The sequence below is a fragment of the Anabas testudineus genome, chromosome 2, assembly GCF_900324465.2.
Source record: "Anabas testudineus chromosome 2, fAnaTes1.2, whole genome shotgun sequence".
Classification (NCBI taxonomy): Eukaryota; Metazoa; Chordata; class Actinopteri; order Anabantiformes; family Anabantidae; genus Anabas; species Anabas testudineus.
In genome coordinates this window covers 7,349,020-7,366,462 of record NC_046611.1, presented here as the reverse complement: position 1 = coordinate 7,366,462, position 17,443 = coordinate 7,349,020, and the positions used below count along the sequence as shown (strand labels likewise).

Sequence of the window (17,443 nt, the reverse complement as noted above, 5' to 3'; positions counted from 1 at the left end):
TATCATAGCAAATCCCCTCAGTGACCTTTTGATCAAGATTCAGAGTGGGTGGGCCGACATCTCAGTCTGTCACACACACACGAGAGAAGAAGAGATAGAGCTCATGACAAACAGAGCCTGCACAGAATGAGAAGAGAGAGCTTCAGATTTACATTTGACAACCAGAGATCCCTGTGCAGACTCTGTTCTGTTTTTAGATGAGGAGGTGTCACTTATTCTAAGACGTACTGAAAATCATCTACCATTACTTGAATGCGATGGAACCAGACTGGAACACACAGAAGGAAGTCAATTTAACAATGGAATAAATAAATGTAGCTTAACAAAAGGACTAAAAACAGGCAACCTGGACGTTGAATTACAGCAACCGGACTCTATCTTGTTCCATGTAGTTTCTTCAGTGTGAGGAAAGTTGATTAGAGACCTCAACTTTATCCTCTAGGGTGGTTTCTCCTCTCACATGACCTGACCTGCCTCATTACGTGGACAGTGTGATGAGAATCTTTTAGATCTAATGGCCACAACTCCTACAACCCTTCCTACTCTCATGTGTGTTTAGGTGCGGCCCTTCTGAACTGAAGTGGTCTTAATTTTCCTGGGGATGGATGAAAGGGCAGCATGATGAATTGGAGACAGATTGTGTCTGAGACCTCCACTTCTGTTCAGGGAGGTTTTTCCTATTTGAACACAGATGGCTTCTCTCACGCCCCTATTTCAAATGTGTTCATCATTGTCCTCAAACAAAAGAGACACATGCTGATAATCACGAAAATAAATTGGTTTGCATTTAAATTACTGTACTGCGTTTTTTCCCTCTTGTTTACATAAGTTACCAGATTTAGAGTCAGTTCTGTTTGATTATCATGTATTTTAAAGGTTTTTCTGCTGCCTTTTAGTGGCTTTCAAAAGCCCAGGGGTTGAGAAATGATCTCAGCTCTCAGAGGTCACTTCAGGGCTTGAAATGAAATCAAATTTTTTAAAAACCTGCTGGGAGTTTAACGTGTTTCACACACCAGTGAAGAAATACTTGTATGAAGAGCTTTGAATTTGATGTTAACTGACATTAATTGGGCTCAGAGGACTGGCAGAGCAGGAACAGTCAGGTGTCAAAAACCAAACATCCTCCTCCACATGTTTCTTCCTCAACTCCCCTCCGTCTCCCCCTCACCAGCACATACCTAAACAGCTGCTTACCTTATTAACATTTCATAGCGAGGAGGAGGTGTTGAAAATAAACCTTATTTGCACACTAAGGAAGGCTGTGAGGTATATGAAAGCTATATATAGCAAACGGTGATGCACCAGAAACCGATCTGGTTCAACCCAAGTGTGTGACAGAAGAAGAGCAGGTCGACTCAGAAAACAATCTGTCTGCTTCACCGCTCCCACACTGTGCACATTGTTTATGCTTTGGTGCTCGCTGTCTGTCAGACTCTTTGCCTTGCTGTAGCCACAGAATAGATGGAAAACACATTTGGGCCAATAAATCAATAAAGGATTTGAAAACTAATTTAATTTTGAGCCTCAGTGAGTCAGTAAGGCAGAATCTGAATCTCTTGAAATGTCTCACCATGGTTTATTTATGTTGTGCAGCTGATCCAAGAATATGAAAGCTACGGCTGTAAAATTGATTCGGTTCAGGTTGTCATGATCTATATGTCACGCAACAAATCTTCCTATAATAGTATTTATCATTGCATATAGTAGTAGTATATAAATGGTAAATGGTAAATGGTCCGCACTTATATAGCGCTTTTCTACCTAGCAGGCACTCAAAGCGCTTTACACTGCATCTCATTCACCCATTCACACGCACAAGCACACACACATTCACACACCGATGGCAGAGCTGCTATGCAGCTGACCTGACTCACCGGGGGCAACTAGGGGTTCAGTATCTTGCCCAAGGACACTTTGGCATGTGACGTGGCAGCCGGGAATCGAACCACCAATCCTATGATTGGCAGTCAACTGCTCTACCTATTGAGCCACAGCCACCCCCATTGAGCCACAGCCACCCCCATTATACTACTATGTTCATAGGGAAACTAATTTACCGTTCTTGATCACAATAGAGCATGTTGCACATTATACAACACAATTATTAAAAAGTAAAATAGGAATGGAAATGAAATAAAATCACAAAATTATTAGATTAAAATCACCTTCACCACCATATTTTCAGACCATATACATCTATGAAACACTGCCTGTCACACACTCTAATATTTTATTAGTCCACCTTTAGCTTTGACTACATGCATTCACCTTGGCACCGTTTCAATAAGCTTCTGCAATGTCACAACATTTATTCCTGTCTAGAGTTGCATTAATTTTTCACCAAGATCTTGTATTGATGATGGAAGAGTCGGACCACTGCACAAAGTCTTCTCCAGCACATCCCAAAGATTCTCAATGGGGCTAAGGTCTGGACTCTGTGGTGGCCAATCCATGTGTAAAAATGATGTGTCATGCTCCCTGAACCACTCTTTCACAATTTGAGCCCGATGAATCCTGAGATTGTCATCTTGGAATATGCCCGTGACATCAGAGAAGACAAAATCAATTGATGGAATAACCTGGTCATTCAGTATATTCAGGTAGTGAGCTGACCCATTAGACACATAATGTTGCTTAACCTAGACCTGACCAACTGCAGCAGCCCCAGATCATAGCACTGCCCCCACAGGCTTGAACAGTATGCACTAGGCATCATGGGTGCATCACTTCACCCGCCTCTCTTCTTATCCCTGATGCTCCCATCACTCTGGAACAGGGTAAATCTGGACTCATCAGACCACATGACCTTCTTCCATTGCTGCAGAGTCAAATCCTTATGCTCCCTAGCAAATTGAAGCTTTTTTTCCCAATTAGCCTCACTGACAAGTGATTTTCTTAAGGCTACACAGCTGTTTAGTCCCAATCCCTTGAGCTCCCTTCATGTTGTCCATGTGGAAATGCTCTTACTTTCACAATTAAATGTAGCCATGAGTTCTAATGTTGTTTTTCTACATTTACCAAGCTTTTAAGTGATCGCAGATCACAAGCATTCTACATTTTTTCCGACCTCAATTCTTCCTTGAAGATGATGGTTCCTCACTATCCCTCCAGTTTTAATAATGCATTGGACACTTCTTAATTCAAGCTTTCTTTGCTTCATAAATGCCAAAAATTCGACCCTTCTAAAACAGATTAACATATTTTCCACGACCACAGGATGTGTCTTCAGACTTGGTTGTTTAATGAGAAGCTACTCCCTGCATCAGTTAGGGTTAAAATAACTTGTTGGCAGCTCAAAAATAATCATTCATGCAGAAATTGTCCAATGGGAGGCTCTTACCTATTTGCTTAGTTAAATCCAGGTGGTGACTTTTTTTTGGGAGGGGCAGTGTGTATAGATGTACGGCGTAGCATAATGCTAACTATGCTATTTTATAAGATACGCACCATTACAAAATATCTTTGATTTCTAAAATTATTAGCATTACATTTTGTAATTTGATCTTGTATTATTTTTAAAAGATGTAATTTGAAGGTGAGTCTGTGTTGAACACATTTCATGTTAACTCTTTAACTCCATACTCAGCATTCCCAATTATTAATGTAAGTGTTTTTCTTTTTCATCTGACAGTTCCTGGTTGTAAATAAACCTTAAGCAACAACTAATCTCTTTCTCAAACTTCTAATTTATGCTTACATTTTCTTCATCTATAGGATTTTTTCACACATACAGCTGTATTGTGATGTAGTTCAGATATTTAGCTTTTAAAATGTTGTATTCTAACATTTGCTCTCTGAGAGTTTTGACAGTTTTTAGCAATGATTTCATAAAAACAGCTCACAGTGTTAATAACAGCTCTTTTTATAAAGCGTGTAATCCTGAGGCGCCAGGTGATGATTGTTATGTTAAAATTACACCGATAAATCACAGATGGAAGTTTAAAAGAAGAAGAGAAAGGCCTGCGCAGCGATAATCTTTCTCTAAAGCATGTTCCCATATTTGCTCATCATCATTACGTTCAGATCCTCAGCAGCGTCTCTTCGGAGATGACTATTGCCCAGCAACCGGGTGATAAAGCTATTTCAGGAAGTGTTAACGCTGCCGAGTCTTCACACCTGAGATGACATTCTTCCTCCAGCAGCAGCAACAATGCTGTTATCTCTCCGTACATACAGACTCACTCTCTCTCACACAACAACCTTAGAGCAAGAGTAGAATAATTGTTTTCAGTCGCCTGCTCTCTTGTGGTAAATATTGATCCACCTGTTTCTGGATGTTGAACCAACTGAGGTCAATTATTTGACACTAAATAAATATGTTTGCCTGCTTAGTTTTAGTAGCATTATTGGTTTTCCTTTCCTCTCTGGCCTTGTTTAAACCCTCCATATACTGCGCACGCTGCTTTCAGTCACATCTGATTAAACCACATCTACACACCCCGATTATTCAGTCAATACTGTTTCTATGTTATGGATAAACCTTCTAATGCCACTTTTTGTTTTATTTCTATTCATTATTATCATTCTGATAATGACTGAATAAAGAACTTTGTATTATTATATTTTTAAAATTACAAATTTTGATTAATGCTATAACAGGTCTCAATTCTGAATCATCACAGCCTTCATGACGCGGCAATATCCAAATAAAAAATCTGAAAGATACTGTGACTGTCAAATTCAAATATTCGTTGTGATTATTTTCCGACTGCAACTTTGACAAATGATCCATAAAATAAATATAAATCATCTACCAGAGTTACTGTTAACCAGTTTGGTTACAGCACTAAGCAGTTTGTTGACGACTGGCAGCCATCTTGGTCTAATCACTCCAGTAACGACTAACCTGTGACCACCAACAAATGTGGAAATAGCAGTTCAAAATCTCCAGACACGAGCAGCCATCTCTCTGAATTTTCGGCCAAATCACACAACACCACTGTCTGCATGTTGTTCGTCTGGATTGCTAGGATGTACACTCAGATATTATTAGATGCTGGCACAAAATTAACAGGGATTTTTTTGGATTCTCAGTGAAATCCTCGTCTCTGGCAGACTGGTGGTATTAAAGCAGGGAGAGCAGACGCGGGGCTCAGAGACAAAGAGGTTGTACTATCTGTTTACGCTTTAAAAATAACCACAAATTCCACAGAAAAATCTGATTATACAGATTATACACCAAACCTCTGGCTTAAATTCAGCCTGAGTTCAGTGAGATGGACAAACCTGATGAGGGAGTTGACTGTCACAGTGTACTACAGTATGTTCATGTGTTAAATGGATAACATAATCTGTCCCATATGGTGGACGCTTTAATCCAAAGCTCTCTTCCATCTCCTCTTTGAACCAAAGCGTGACCCCTGCACCAACGTCAGGGCCATTTCCTGCTCACTGTCTTGTACTGTATGTTGTCATGTGGTTGTAGACTCTAATCTATCATTACCAAATCTTAAATAGCACTTTGTGTGTGCATGTGCACATCAACTAAAAAATGTGCTCTGTGACAGCATCTGTATTTTAATGTGGGTTTTGTGGTGGCAGTGAGTAGACTCTTACCACTTCAGGTAGCAGCCTGATGGCCAGGTCGTGGATGGCTTTACCCAGAATGCACAAAGATGACAGGATGAAAACGACACCCAGGATAACACAAGCTCTGCAGAGGAAAACGAAAGATGAAAACTAAGGTGATGAGTCAATCAATAACCACAGAGAGACAAACTCCAGCACCAGTTCAGCCAGTGTTGAAACTCATTAGCTGTTTAGTTACATAACCACACACAATTAAGTCATCAGACAGGAGGTTAAGATGGAAGGTTTCCTCCTTTAGAGGACAATTGTTCCCAGATAGCAGACATTTTGACAGAACAGAAACTGATGCAACATCTACCCTGAAAGTGCAAAACAAACATCGAACAAAAACAAAAGTGGTAAAAAAGTGGTCCAAATTCCCCAAGAACAATTCAGAATAATCTAACTAAAGACTAATCAGCAACCAAACTGATTAATTCAGTATTCATTTTCTAAACGACTTCTTAACACTTTAGGGTTATATTTTGTTATCACAGGTAGGTATATTAGCCTGATGCTGAACCCCCATAATTCTAAATCTGAATAACCATAAGAGAGATATATCTGAAAAACTGCTCTAAAACATCTCAGGATTCATTTTAAAGTGGCAAAACCCCAACTTTACACACGAAGTTCAGTCACATAAACGAGCAAGAGTGGATTGTGTAATATCCTGTGGCTCTGGAGAAAGATTTCTAACGTTTGAAAATGACTGAATGCTATGAGAAAATGATCAAATAGCAGTTCTTAAGAGAAATATTGAGGTTTAGTATGCAATTTTTTCTTTCAAGTTCCTTTTTACCTGTAATATTCACTAGGCTCTGTGCTCTGTACAGTTCGCCCTGGTAATTACCAAGTGAAGTTTTGTGTTTAGGGTGTTTTAAATATTACCAAGTGTCTTTAATGGCAGCATGGTAACTCTCTAAACCGGTGACGTCTGCCTCAGTTGTACGTTGTGCTAATTAGCAAATGTTGCATGCTAACATGTTAAACTATGAATAGTTAACATAGATATTGTAAATCTTTGCCAACTTAACATTAGCGTGTGGCCACATGATGATAGCAGCATGGTGACACCAAGCTGTAAACAGGATGAATAAACAAATAAATAAATCCCTGTAAAATGACACAGATGTCCTTTAAACACTGCTACCCTATTAACAAAGTCTAGAGGGAGACAAAAACAATTGGAGCCTGAGCTTATACCTGAAGGCTGCTCTTGAATCACATTTAGTGTCCTGGGTTTTGACCGAATGATGTAACCAAGGCAACACCCCCTATTACTTTGGGAAGTCCTCAATAGGAAACACACACACACACACTCACACACACACACACACTGAGGGAGCTCTCAATCCACAAACAGCTGCCTTATTGTTTCTTGCACACTGTGGACGTAAAAATTACACAATAACTCACAATAACAATAACAGGATTGCACAAAGACCGGTGGAGGTTTTCAGCAAAATACAGGTTGTGTTTCAGCACATCTATCAGGCCACACGAGGACGACGTTACGGTTTAACGTCAACACCTCCACAATAACAGCGTCTCATTCTCACCTCTGCCACAGTCGTATAAACAATGGTGTTTTTGTTTTGAAAAGCTTCACGTTTTCATTTAGGAACAAAACTCTCCAATTCGTCTTCTTTTGACATCTCAAGCTTGTTACCTTGGCAACCAGTTCATCCTTGGGTATCGCTATTCAGCCACATCTCCTCTATCAAACAGATAGATAAAGGAATGAATAAGAATAATACGGACTCTCTGGCTGAGGGTCGGTAGTTGTCTCATTCAGTCTGATGAAAGTTGATGGCTTTGTAATGAACCCACACACACACACACACACAACAGTGCTATAGTTGTGTGTCTGTGTGACTTCACATGTGCACGGGGTCTTTTTGAAAGCTTGTAAACACACGAGTGTGTGTTCTTGTTGCTTGGAGGTGTGTTTATACGTGTGTGTGTGTGTGATCAAGGAGGAAGTCTGTCCTCTAAGTGAAGCCAATTACTGTCTTAGCAGCGTCCTGAACTTTGTCTGAATTCTCCAATTATCCGCCGAAGTGAAGTAATGAAGACTGTTTTCAAGAGGTGAACTTGTGTGGACGTTTTAATGAAAAGACACTCTCTCAGACACCCGATCAAAAATACAGCAGGTGTAATTGAAGGCATCATCAGGTGTTGAATGAATCCAGTAGTTCAAGCCATTAACGTCCTCACAAGACAATATGAAAGTAAATCAAAGTGGGCTCCTCAGACTCCGCTGCTCTTTAAAGCTGATGGTTGTTACAGTGAGTTTCCCCTGTGAACACATAATATCTCCAAACCTTTCCATGTCCTGTGCTCTCCAGGGCGCAGTAGTTCGTTAACACTTAAACTCGCTCATCATAGGTGTTTTAGTGAAACACAAACCAGCCTTCAGTCATTACATATACGTAGCTACTGCAGCTGTATAAATACTGGATGGTTTGTTCATTTTAATTCTACAAACCTACAGTTGTTTCAGATCTTGCGCAAATATACAATTATACAAAATAACTTTTTTACTTTAAATATACACCTGGGGGTGTTTTATGTTATATTATACTTGTACTTGCTTTTCTTGTGTCTGAGTGTACTCATTTATTCTGATCCCTCTCTGAGGCTAACGTTGATTCGAATATGTTAGCGGCTAACTGGTGGTTTATTGTTTGCAGCATGTCGACTATTTGAATCGACAGCTGAATTAATGTCTTTCTGAGTCTGTGTTACAGTCTCATCTCCAGAGGACATGACTTCATCTGTCGTCTCCACGGCAATTAGCAGTCTCCCCTCTGAGACCTCGTCACAGCTTTGCTCTTGTGTGTATGCATACTGTACACACACACACACACACACACACACACACACACACACACACACACACATATATATATATAGTTTCATTTCCAGTCTAATCTCTCAGTTTAATAGAAAAGAGCAGATACACAGCTGGTTTTCTGTCTTCTTCTCTGTCTTCCAGTTACCAGCTGTCAGCACTCTGAGCATTCAACAGACTCTGAAAGGCCCAAGTGACCTCTATACACACACACACACACACACACACACTCACACACACACACTATTTACAGCCAGGTAGAGATAAGACGTGAGACACCCATCTGTGATCGGTCCCAGTGGGCCGAGGCAGACAGAGCTGAGGAGACCTGCTGTTTGACTCACTCCTCTACAGGACAAAGCAGAGCACAAACTCCCACAATGGACACTGGACAGATTGAAGCTGAAACAAGCAAGTTGAAACAACTGCAGCTGTCTGCTAATGTGATCTTAAGACGGCGAAACAAAGCTGTATTCTGACTGATCTACACACTGCATGTTATTTCCTTTTGTCTTATATTCTATTTGATATTTGCTCAGTTTAATTTGGATGGTTAAGACTTAATCTCAGACAGTTAAATTATATTTTGGGGGAACAGTGCTGACCTACACTGCAGGTGTTCAGAGCACCAAATGGGAATATTTTAGCTGTATTTGTGTAAGCCATCATTTCATCATCAGTTTTCTCATTTTAATGAACTTTCATGAAAGTCATTTTTATATAAGGTGATTGCACTTACATGTATTCACGGTGTGCTGAGTGGACGGCTGCAGCGTTGCTGTACCGCCACAACACAATGACAGAGGACAACACATCCAGCGTGGCATCAAACTGGAGATGGAAAACAAAAACACGTTACCTTCTCGTCACCACATCATGCAGTGTTAGCCATCGTAACATTGGTGAAGTGCAGGCTGTACAGTCGACTTACAGCAAATCCGAAAGCTGAAGCACTGTGACGCATGATGGAAACAGCTGGAAAGAAAACAGAATGAAATGTACGTCAACAAACAAACGAATTCATTGTGTTTCTCCGCTGATATTTTTAGATATTTCAACAGACATTAAAACGGTTTTATATATGAGATTAGAGCTTCTGTTACAAATCTTTCCATCCATCTCCAGCAACCTATTCCTATTTATAGACATAGAGATGCATTTTTGATTCCTTTTAAAAAGGAAGTGATGAATCTTGTACACTGTGCTCTGGGAATTTAAGTTACATACAGCGTATATTACTGCCTGTTAACTTTAATGTGGAACACATTAAACGGTCTCTCTTTAATCACGTGCTGTAGCGTGTTCACTGGAGATGTGTTATATCCTCATTGGCATATTACAGCATCAACATCAAAGTGTTTTTTGCTGCAGCAGCAGGATGAATTAAAAAAATGTGACTGCTGCCAATCAAAAGAAGAAGAAGCTGATTTTTCCTGCACTGATGGATGATTATCATACAAGTGCACAAAAACCTGCCAGACAGGATAAGATGCTCTGTGTTGACTGGAGTAATTTAGTTTAGCAGCGGACTATTTGCCTGTTTTGCCCCAGTGATAGCGAACCAGAGATGTGCTGAAAACAAACATTGAGCCATTGTGTAATCATCCACACAAACACCTGCAATGAGGAGACAAAGCAGAAAAGAAGATGCAGACAGATAGAGGGGAGGAATCCTCTCCTCTCCTCCCTGGTTTATTTTTAGCAGAACTCACTGGGGACCAGCAACTCGCCTCAGCCCTGCATACAGAAACGCAGCCTTGTGTGGTATCTGTTTCCTAGTCACTCATTTTCTTTCTGCTGCAAGAACAGTAAAATCATTTCCTCCTCTCTCTATCCCTCTATGCTGAACTCTCTCTTCTATTTCCTCCAGTCTCCTTTGCTTCTATTTTTCTTGATCCTCTCTTTTATTACTTCATCTACATGCAGTTGCTCTCCGTCAGCTGAAGGCACAATCATCCGCTCCCCTGCCATCGCCCGAACTAAAATGAAAACAGAAACGAATGCTGCCTTCACATTCTCCTGCAAACCATACACGAACAACCCTTGAATACAAATGAGTGAGGTTTTTAACGATACTGGAGATCTGCAGAGATGCAGCAAGGAAGCAAAGTGAACAACACTGATTGTAGAAATTAACAGTAAATTTGGCAAAACGTCAAATACAATGCTCAATAACCAGTTTCACTTCATCACCTGAACGTTGGCACATTAAGTGCTGTTTGATTTTGTAAAAAAAAACACAACCACAAAAACCTGTTTTGTGGCAGAACCCATATTACAGGAAGCGTCAATTGTTTGTCAATTATTTATATTAATGGTAAAAACTGTTAAATGATAAGAAAAATAAATAAAACATACGGCAGCAGGATACATCAGTATGTAGCTCAACTTCAAATTCTTAAACAATTCTCTTTTTTTTTAGTTTGGGCCCGAATTTAAAAGCATTAACTGGTCCCAGAGCCTATATAAGTCTGGTTAGACTGGTACAAATTTGTCCTGATGGTGATAACAGCTGAACTGGACTAAACTGGGCTGAACTGGGCTGAACTGGACACGTCTCAAGCTAGAAAAGAGTCATTCTTCTATTCCCTGGGCAACGAGCTTAAGTGAAAATGGTGAGAGTAATACTCTTAAATTCTGGCAATGTCTGAAAATGGGATGATGAAGATTAGAGTGAAATTACCCAAGAGGTCTAACATTGGAAAATATAAAACACAAAGAATTAAGTTTTTTTTTCAGTTTTGATAAAGAAGGTAATCACAAGGAACTGATGAGGAAGATTTCTCCCTGCTTGGACAAAGGCTGGACACTTTTGAAGAGATATATATCATCAAAGGATGTTCAACAATCCACATTTACTACAAATGGTAAACTTGAGTGCTTATCCTCAAAAAATATACTCAAAAAGAAATGTTGATCTTTTGTCTCATATTCATGTTTTGATGTTAAACCCAAATGTTTTCAGACTTCAGCTAAAATAAATACTTTTGGACGGTAGTATACATTTACATCTGTATGTTCTGTCGTAATAATATAAACAACAGTAAGGCTCACAGAGAGACCAAGTAGTTTTGGAGTTTATAGCTAATCAAACCTTAACCCTAGTGTTGCCACTATGAATCTTATTCTTAAACATTGATGAGGCCTTGTCGTTTATTTGGAGGACATATTGAAAAGCAGCAACATCAGCATACACAGTGACATTTGAATCTACGCCTGATGTTTTGGCTCTGAATATTAAATGTTTTCTTCTCTGCCTGTTTGATTTGTACTATATATATTTACAAGTTAAAATACATATTGGTTATCAGGTGATATAAGTTTTGTGTTCTGCTGTAGACTATATGTTTACTGTGCTGCATGGCTGACATCTTCCATCTTTGGATGTCCAGGGTGGAGATTTTCTTCTTGTCAAAAAATGTCAAACACTTGCGTGAGCTCCCTGTGTGGTAACAGACAAATGACACAGCAAACACAACTCGACAGCTGTACAAATGAAAGTAAATAAAGAGGGAGGAACCAGATACCAGAGTGTTAGGCATCTGCCAGAGTTGAACTAACAAGGAAAAAGGAGCAGGAGCAAAAAGCTTTCTTGAAGCTTCCTATTTGGATGGATTTATAAAATAAGAGCAGCATGAGCTGAAAAACACAGCAAGGCTTAACTTATTCATGACTTACAGGAAAGTAAATGAAGGGATGCAGATTCATTTTTGTCTCAAATACACTCCCTCACTTCCTTCTATCATATTCCAACCTCACTGCTGCCTGCTTTGTTTTTAGAGAAGTGATTTGGGGCAGAGAGACCCCAGATCTGCCTCTAATGTCATGAGCTGGCAGTCTAAACCCAGATGTGAGCAGTATTTCTGCTGTTCCTCCTACCTCCTCCCATCTTTCCTCTCTTCCTAGCTCCTTCATTAAGAGCAGAAAGAAGAAACTGTGTGTAAACGAATGTTCTGCAGCTCTGTGGTCGTCAAAGCTGAGCCCAGCACTCGCTAATTGGCTCCCATGAAAGCTGGGTGGGTGTCAGCGGGGACAGAGCTCCAGCATCGCACCAGGCTTTTGCACAGACATACATACAGATACACACTCTGTCTCTGACGGTGTTTGTCTGTCTGTGCTTTTGTAGCTATACAGTTTGTTATTAAAGCAGCTGTGAGGGGCTCAATTACATTTTCATATATTCATTTATTCATTCAACTCAGTTCAACTCTACTAATTTCATTCTAGTGAGGTTTGCAGACACGTAAACATGATCTGGAGGTGAAATTCAGGGTCACATGAACAAACTCTGACAACAAATCTGCTTCAGTTTTTTATACAAATACAACAGTTCAGATACAAATGTGTTTGCTGTCTATTCTGCTACTGCCACAGCTAATAAGTGGCACATTTATATGGTTTAATGTGAATTAAGCTGCAGAGCAACATGAGAAATCGTCATAATTTTGGCTTTATGAGAAGATGAATATAATTTTCATACAATATATATAGCCTCAATATGAGGTTAGAGCCTGCAGACAATTAGCTTAGCCTAGTTAGAATACGTAGATAGTCTGGAAGCAGATTAAACAGGTGGCCACCTTCGCCCAAAGTTAAAAATATTAACCTAATACCACTTCTGAAGCATGCTAATGTAAATGCAGGATGTTATCTACTAGAACTATTTTCTTTCCGGGCACTAAGCCAACTGGCTGCTGGCATTGGATACTTATGGATGTGTTCCTCTCAGTTACTACTCCTCACAAAGCGAATACTTACCAAAACGTGTCCTAGACTGTGTTAACTAGACTAGTGAAAGGTAAGTAGGGACCTCTATAAATATAAACTGACATTAAATGTCTTATAAAAAATCTTCTATTTGGTAATGTTATTCATATCATTGTTTTTCTGTGATGAAGTGGTTCCAGCCAACAGGAATTGCTCTTTTACTTCAAGCTTGGCGAGTCAGACTGGAACAAAAACACTTAATTAACTTCTCAAAATCTGTTTCTGAAAACTGCAAACCATCAACTTACCTTCGTATAGTAACACCTCTAAAGTGTGAATAGTGCCAACTAGGAAGTCCATATGATAAACTTCGAGCTGTACCTACCTGAGTGCATCTTTGTTATGTTCATACAGAGAATATTACCGGCAACTCTCATTGTGTTATCACGTAAAGCTGATACACACACTGCAGCTCTGCATCCATAGTCAGACTGAGAATAAAGTCAGTGCTTCTATATCATGTTTAAAGTCGACTCTTCAAATAATCATACTGTACTTTTTTGCTGATGTACAGAGAGTGATGTAGATTCATAGAATTAGTCTGAAGTGAACTGGTATAATCATTTAAATTCAATACATTGAAAAAAGTTGCCCAATGCTAACTTCATTTACATTTTCTGCGTTTGACTGATTTCCTTCCTTTAAAATACTTGATCATTTGTTTGGTGTGGTTTACTTTTTGCAGGTAGCACCTTATGAAAACAGATTTGTCAAGACAATGTCTATCTACAGAGCAAACAAACATAAAGGAGGATGGAGTATGATGATGCTAGCACCACCTGATGATAACAGGATTTTCCCACTGTCTGGTCACGGCCATGGACAGACTTACACTCTGTACACACTGGCTTATTTTCAAAGTACCAGTTTTACAGAAGGTTTAACAAGTGTGTATCGGGTCATGCAGTACAGTGGATTTTTGTGAAAAGACTCAAACAGGAAGTGGAGCAAAGAGGAGGAACTGCACTGCAGTGAAATTAATTTATGCTGCTATGAACTGGAACAATGGAGTAAAACTTTAGCTCTGAACAAATGTTTTCTTTATAATAACTTCACAAATCATACATACAAGATCCAAAACTGTAAATGACAAAATAATTATATTGTATTTTATTAAATTATTAACAATGTGAATCTACAACAGGACTACATGAGACTGTATCGTTATTATTATGACTTATTATTATTATTGTTATTCGCAGTGAGACTCAGTTGCTTCACTAACTGTAACTTAAGTAAAGCGAACTAACAATTGACTTTTAAATTTTTTTTACTTCTTCCTCAAACCCAGTAGATTTTCCTGAGTACAAGTCAAACCACTGTAAACTAGAATCAGCTGCTTCACTGGTCTCATCCATCACTTCCTCTCCTCAGTTCTGCAGCTCATTTGAAAGCAGTGCAGTGGGAATAGGCAAGATGTGACAAGTGAGGGGACCTGCTGCAGGACTACAGGGATGTTATGAAGTTGAGACCCAGTTTACTGTAGACCCAGTATTCTTTGTTGAATGCTACTGGTCTATTACTGGGCAGCCATCTTAAATCTGCTGCACCAAGTGTTCTTCAGTCCTGTCTTCACCCCAGCACGGAGCAGGTGCTCGACCTTACATCTGCATCATATCTGCTCATGTTAAGCTGCAGTGGCTGGTCCAACTGGCTTGGCAACTTCATCTGGGCTGTCTTATCAAATAAAGGAACGTGGTATTAAAGACAGGAAGTGTGGGAGTTCAACCTGTAGGGGTCAACAGGTGGACACCCTCTCAATGACTACGGTTGTGATGAGTGGGACCCATGACACCAGGGAGGCTCAACAGTGTGTTCCAGCACCCCAGAAGTCACACACTCAACCAACCCTCTGTACCAGATCAAATTCACTCCAATATCAATAACAACTGCCGTGCAAAGGTTCTACAACCAGCTAACTCCATGTCAAACTACACAGCATGCTGCTCAACCCACCAAACCTCGACGAGCTACCTCGTCTCTGCACGTAACTTCTTCTATTTACTTAACTAGCTACTAAGATAATTAGCATGCTGGTGTCTAATGATGACTTTGTGGAAACTGTTCTGTGAAGAGAAGGTCCTGTTTACACTTTTTATCTTTCTAAATGAGCAGCTACATGAAAAAATCCCATCACGCTCTCTGTCTAGTCTTACAGGAAAACAGGAAACTCTCATATCTGTGCACATCTACAAACCAATGTTGAGATGATCAGCTACACTGCTGCAAAGCTTGTCTTCTTTATTAATGCATCTGTCAAGCACTAATGTGTGTTTATGAACAAACAGTTGAATATCGCAGTAGTTACTAAACAAGACTACCAAAGTCTGATGTTTCAGTGATCAGAAATCATCATTTCAAGCATCACTTGTAAGAGTTTGCTTCAAGTTTTAAAAGATATCTGACACCAGTGCCTCCAAGTCTGACAAACTATCCACAAGCAGACAATAAGTAATTTCCCTGCTGTTCTACATCGTATAAGCCACAATGAGTCACTGAATCCACAGAGGAGGGTCTCATCCTTAGTGATGCTAATAATGAAGACAAGTGCTCAAACCCGTTCCACCTCTAACAAAAAAAAAACACTGCGGCAGGAATCAAGGTTGAATTCCCCTTTTTGACAGCACAAATGTTCCATGCTGCTTTCTTAACTCAGAGAAATTGTCCCTGAAAAGGAAACAGCGGGAGACGAAAGGTTTAGGTCTGAATAACACAGGATCTTAGCATGAAGCGTGCACTGTCAGAGTTGGCGTGTGTGAGTACATGTGTTATCACATCAGTTGCTTATCTATGATGTCTTTCGTTTTCAGTAGCTGTTTGATCAGTGTGTTGGGTGTCACGTTGAATAGCAGGGTGTCAGAGTAATTAACAAACCTGTCCTTCAATGAAGGACCAAGCAGCAGGCACCAGTATCTCTGTGTGTTTATGAATTCTGTGAACACACAGAAGAATTGTGAAAACACCAGCTGCTACTCACTGAAAGCAGCGATGGCCAGGACAATAGTGACCATGATGGACGCCCAGGACACCCACAGGGCCTTCTTGCGGTAACTCTGAGCTTCATGAGGCTTCAGACGCATACTGCTCTCCAGAAGACCTGCAGACAGCAACACGAGACACGGTGACCCGCAACGAACAGACATGACTTAGAGCGAGTAAAATAGTGAACTTAATCATTTAGCAGAATTAAAATTATACCAAAATAAGCTACTGATTCATCCTGGAAAGTATGTATGTATGAAAGTATGTGTTATACTGTATTTATTTAAACAGTATGGTTGCATTTACCTTCACTTTGACATGATGAATTTGCACAAAAGTTAAATGTGTTTCAATCTTTCATTAAAGCAAACTTTGTGTCAGAACTGGTTATATAGTCATATTTTAGGGGCAGGCTATTCTTTAATATTTCAGGAACAAAAGCACCCTAATACTAACCAGGGTTGGGCAGCGTCTTTAAAAATCTTCCATCAGTCACCACTCAATGCCTTAAAATTACAGATTCCAGCCTGATTAGTTGGTCTTACAGGAACAGAAGAATCCTTTTTAAGATGTGGAACACCTGCCTCTGTTTAAATTACTGCCTGTGGCAAATCACGAAATCTGTAATTGCAGCACAGAAGTTCTGGTAGCATATGTCTAATAATATCTAATGATATGGAGGTGTGCCCCCTCTGCACTCTATTTCTACCCAGCTCTGTAAATAATTGATCATATCGATCACAATATTAACGTGTCACTCATGAATTATAGCACTTTTCACCAAGAAATCACGTCTTGTTTGTGCGCAGTTAGAATAGAGACATTAGAGGAGCAACATTTTCAAAAGAACCGAATGGATTTAGGTGTAAACAGGTTTCATGCAGCGTAAAACACAGGTTCTACTACTCTCCGTGGTATTACGCACACCGTGCGCTCTCTCCATGGGGCGTCCGATGAATCCTAAACTTTGAACATATTTCCCACCGCCTACCTCCGTCCTCTATGCTGTCTGTGATCTTCATCTCCTGGTCCATCTTCAAACCCTCTCCCTGACTTTCTGTGTGGGGCTGCTGCTGCTGCTGTTGCTCGCACTGGCCGTTCACCACCGTGGGGTCCACTACTACAGCGGGGTCCGGGACTGCAGTGGGGTCTGGCGGTGTGGGGTCTGTCATCTTGTCGGCGGGTCGCGGCTCCACTGAGGAACTCCAAAAATGTCACACTTGAGCGAGAAGTGCAAGCTTTCAACTAGGGAGAGACCCAGACACGGAG

The 17,443-nt window shown here is 40.1% G+C and overlaps 1 protein-coding gene across 1 annotated transcript in view; it reads right to left on the bottom strand.

Moving 5' to 3' along the window:
• Positions 1–17,443, bottom strand: part of LOC113163218 (transmembrane protein 163-like) — a 25,578-nt gene extending 8,135 nt beyond the window's left edge. The window contains exons 1-5 of the mRNA XM_026361625.1: positions 17,166–17,443; positions 16,170–16,289; positions 9,357–9,400; positions 9,165–9,256; positions 5,557–5,653 (exon numbers count right to left, since the gene is read on the bottom strand). Of these exons, the coding sequence (XP_026217410.1) occupies positions 5,557–5,653; positions 9,165–9,256; positions 9,357–9,400; positions 16,170–16,289; positions 17,166–17,346 (534 nt within the window). The 5' untranslated portion in view covers positions 17,347–17,443. The remainder of the gene's footprint in view (positions 1–5,556; positions 5,654–9,164; positions 9,257–9,356; positions 9,401–16,169; positions 16,290–17,165) is intronic.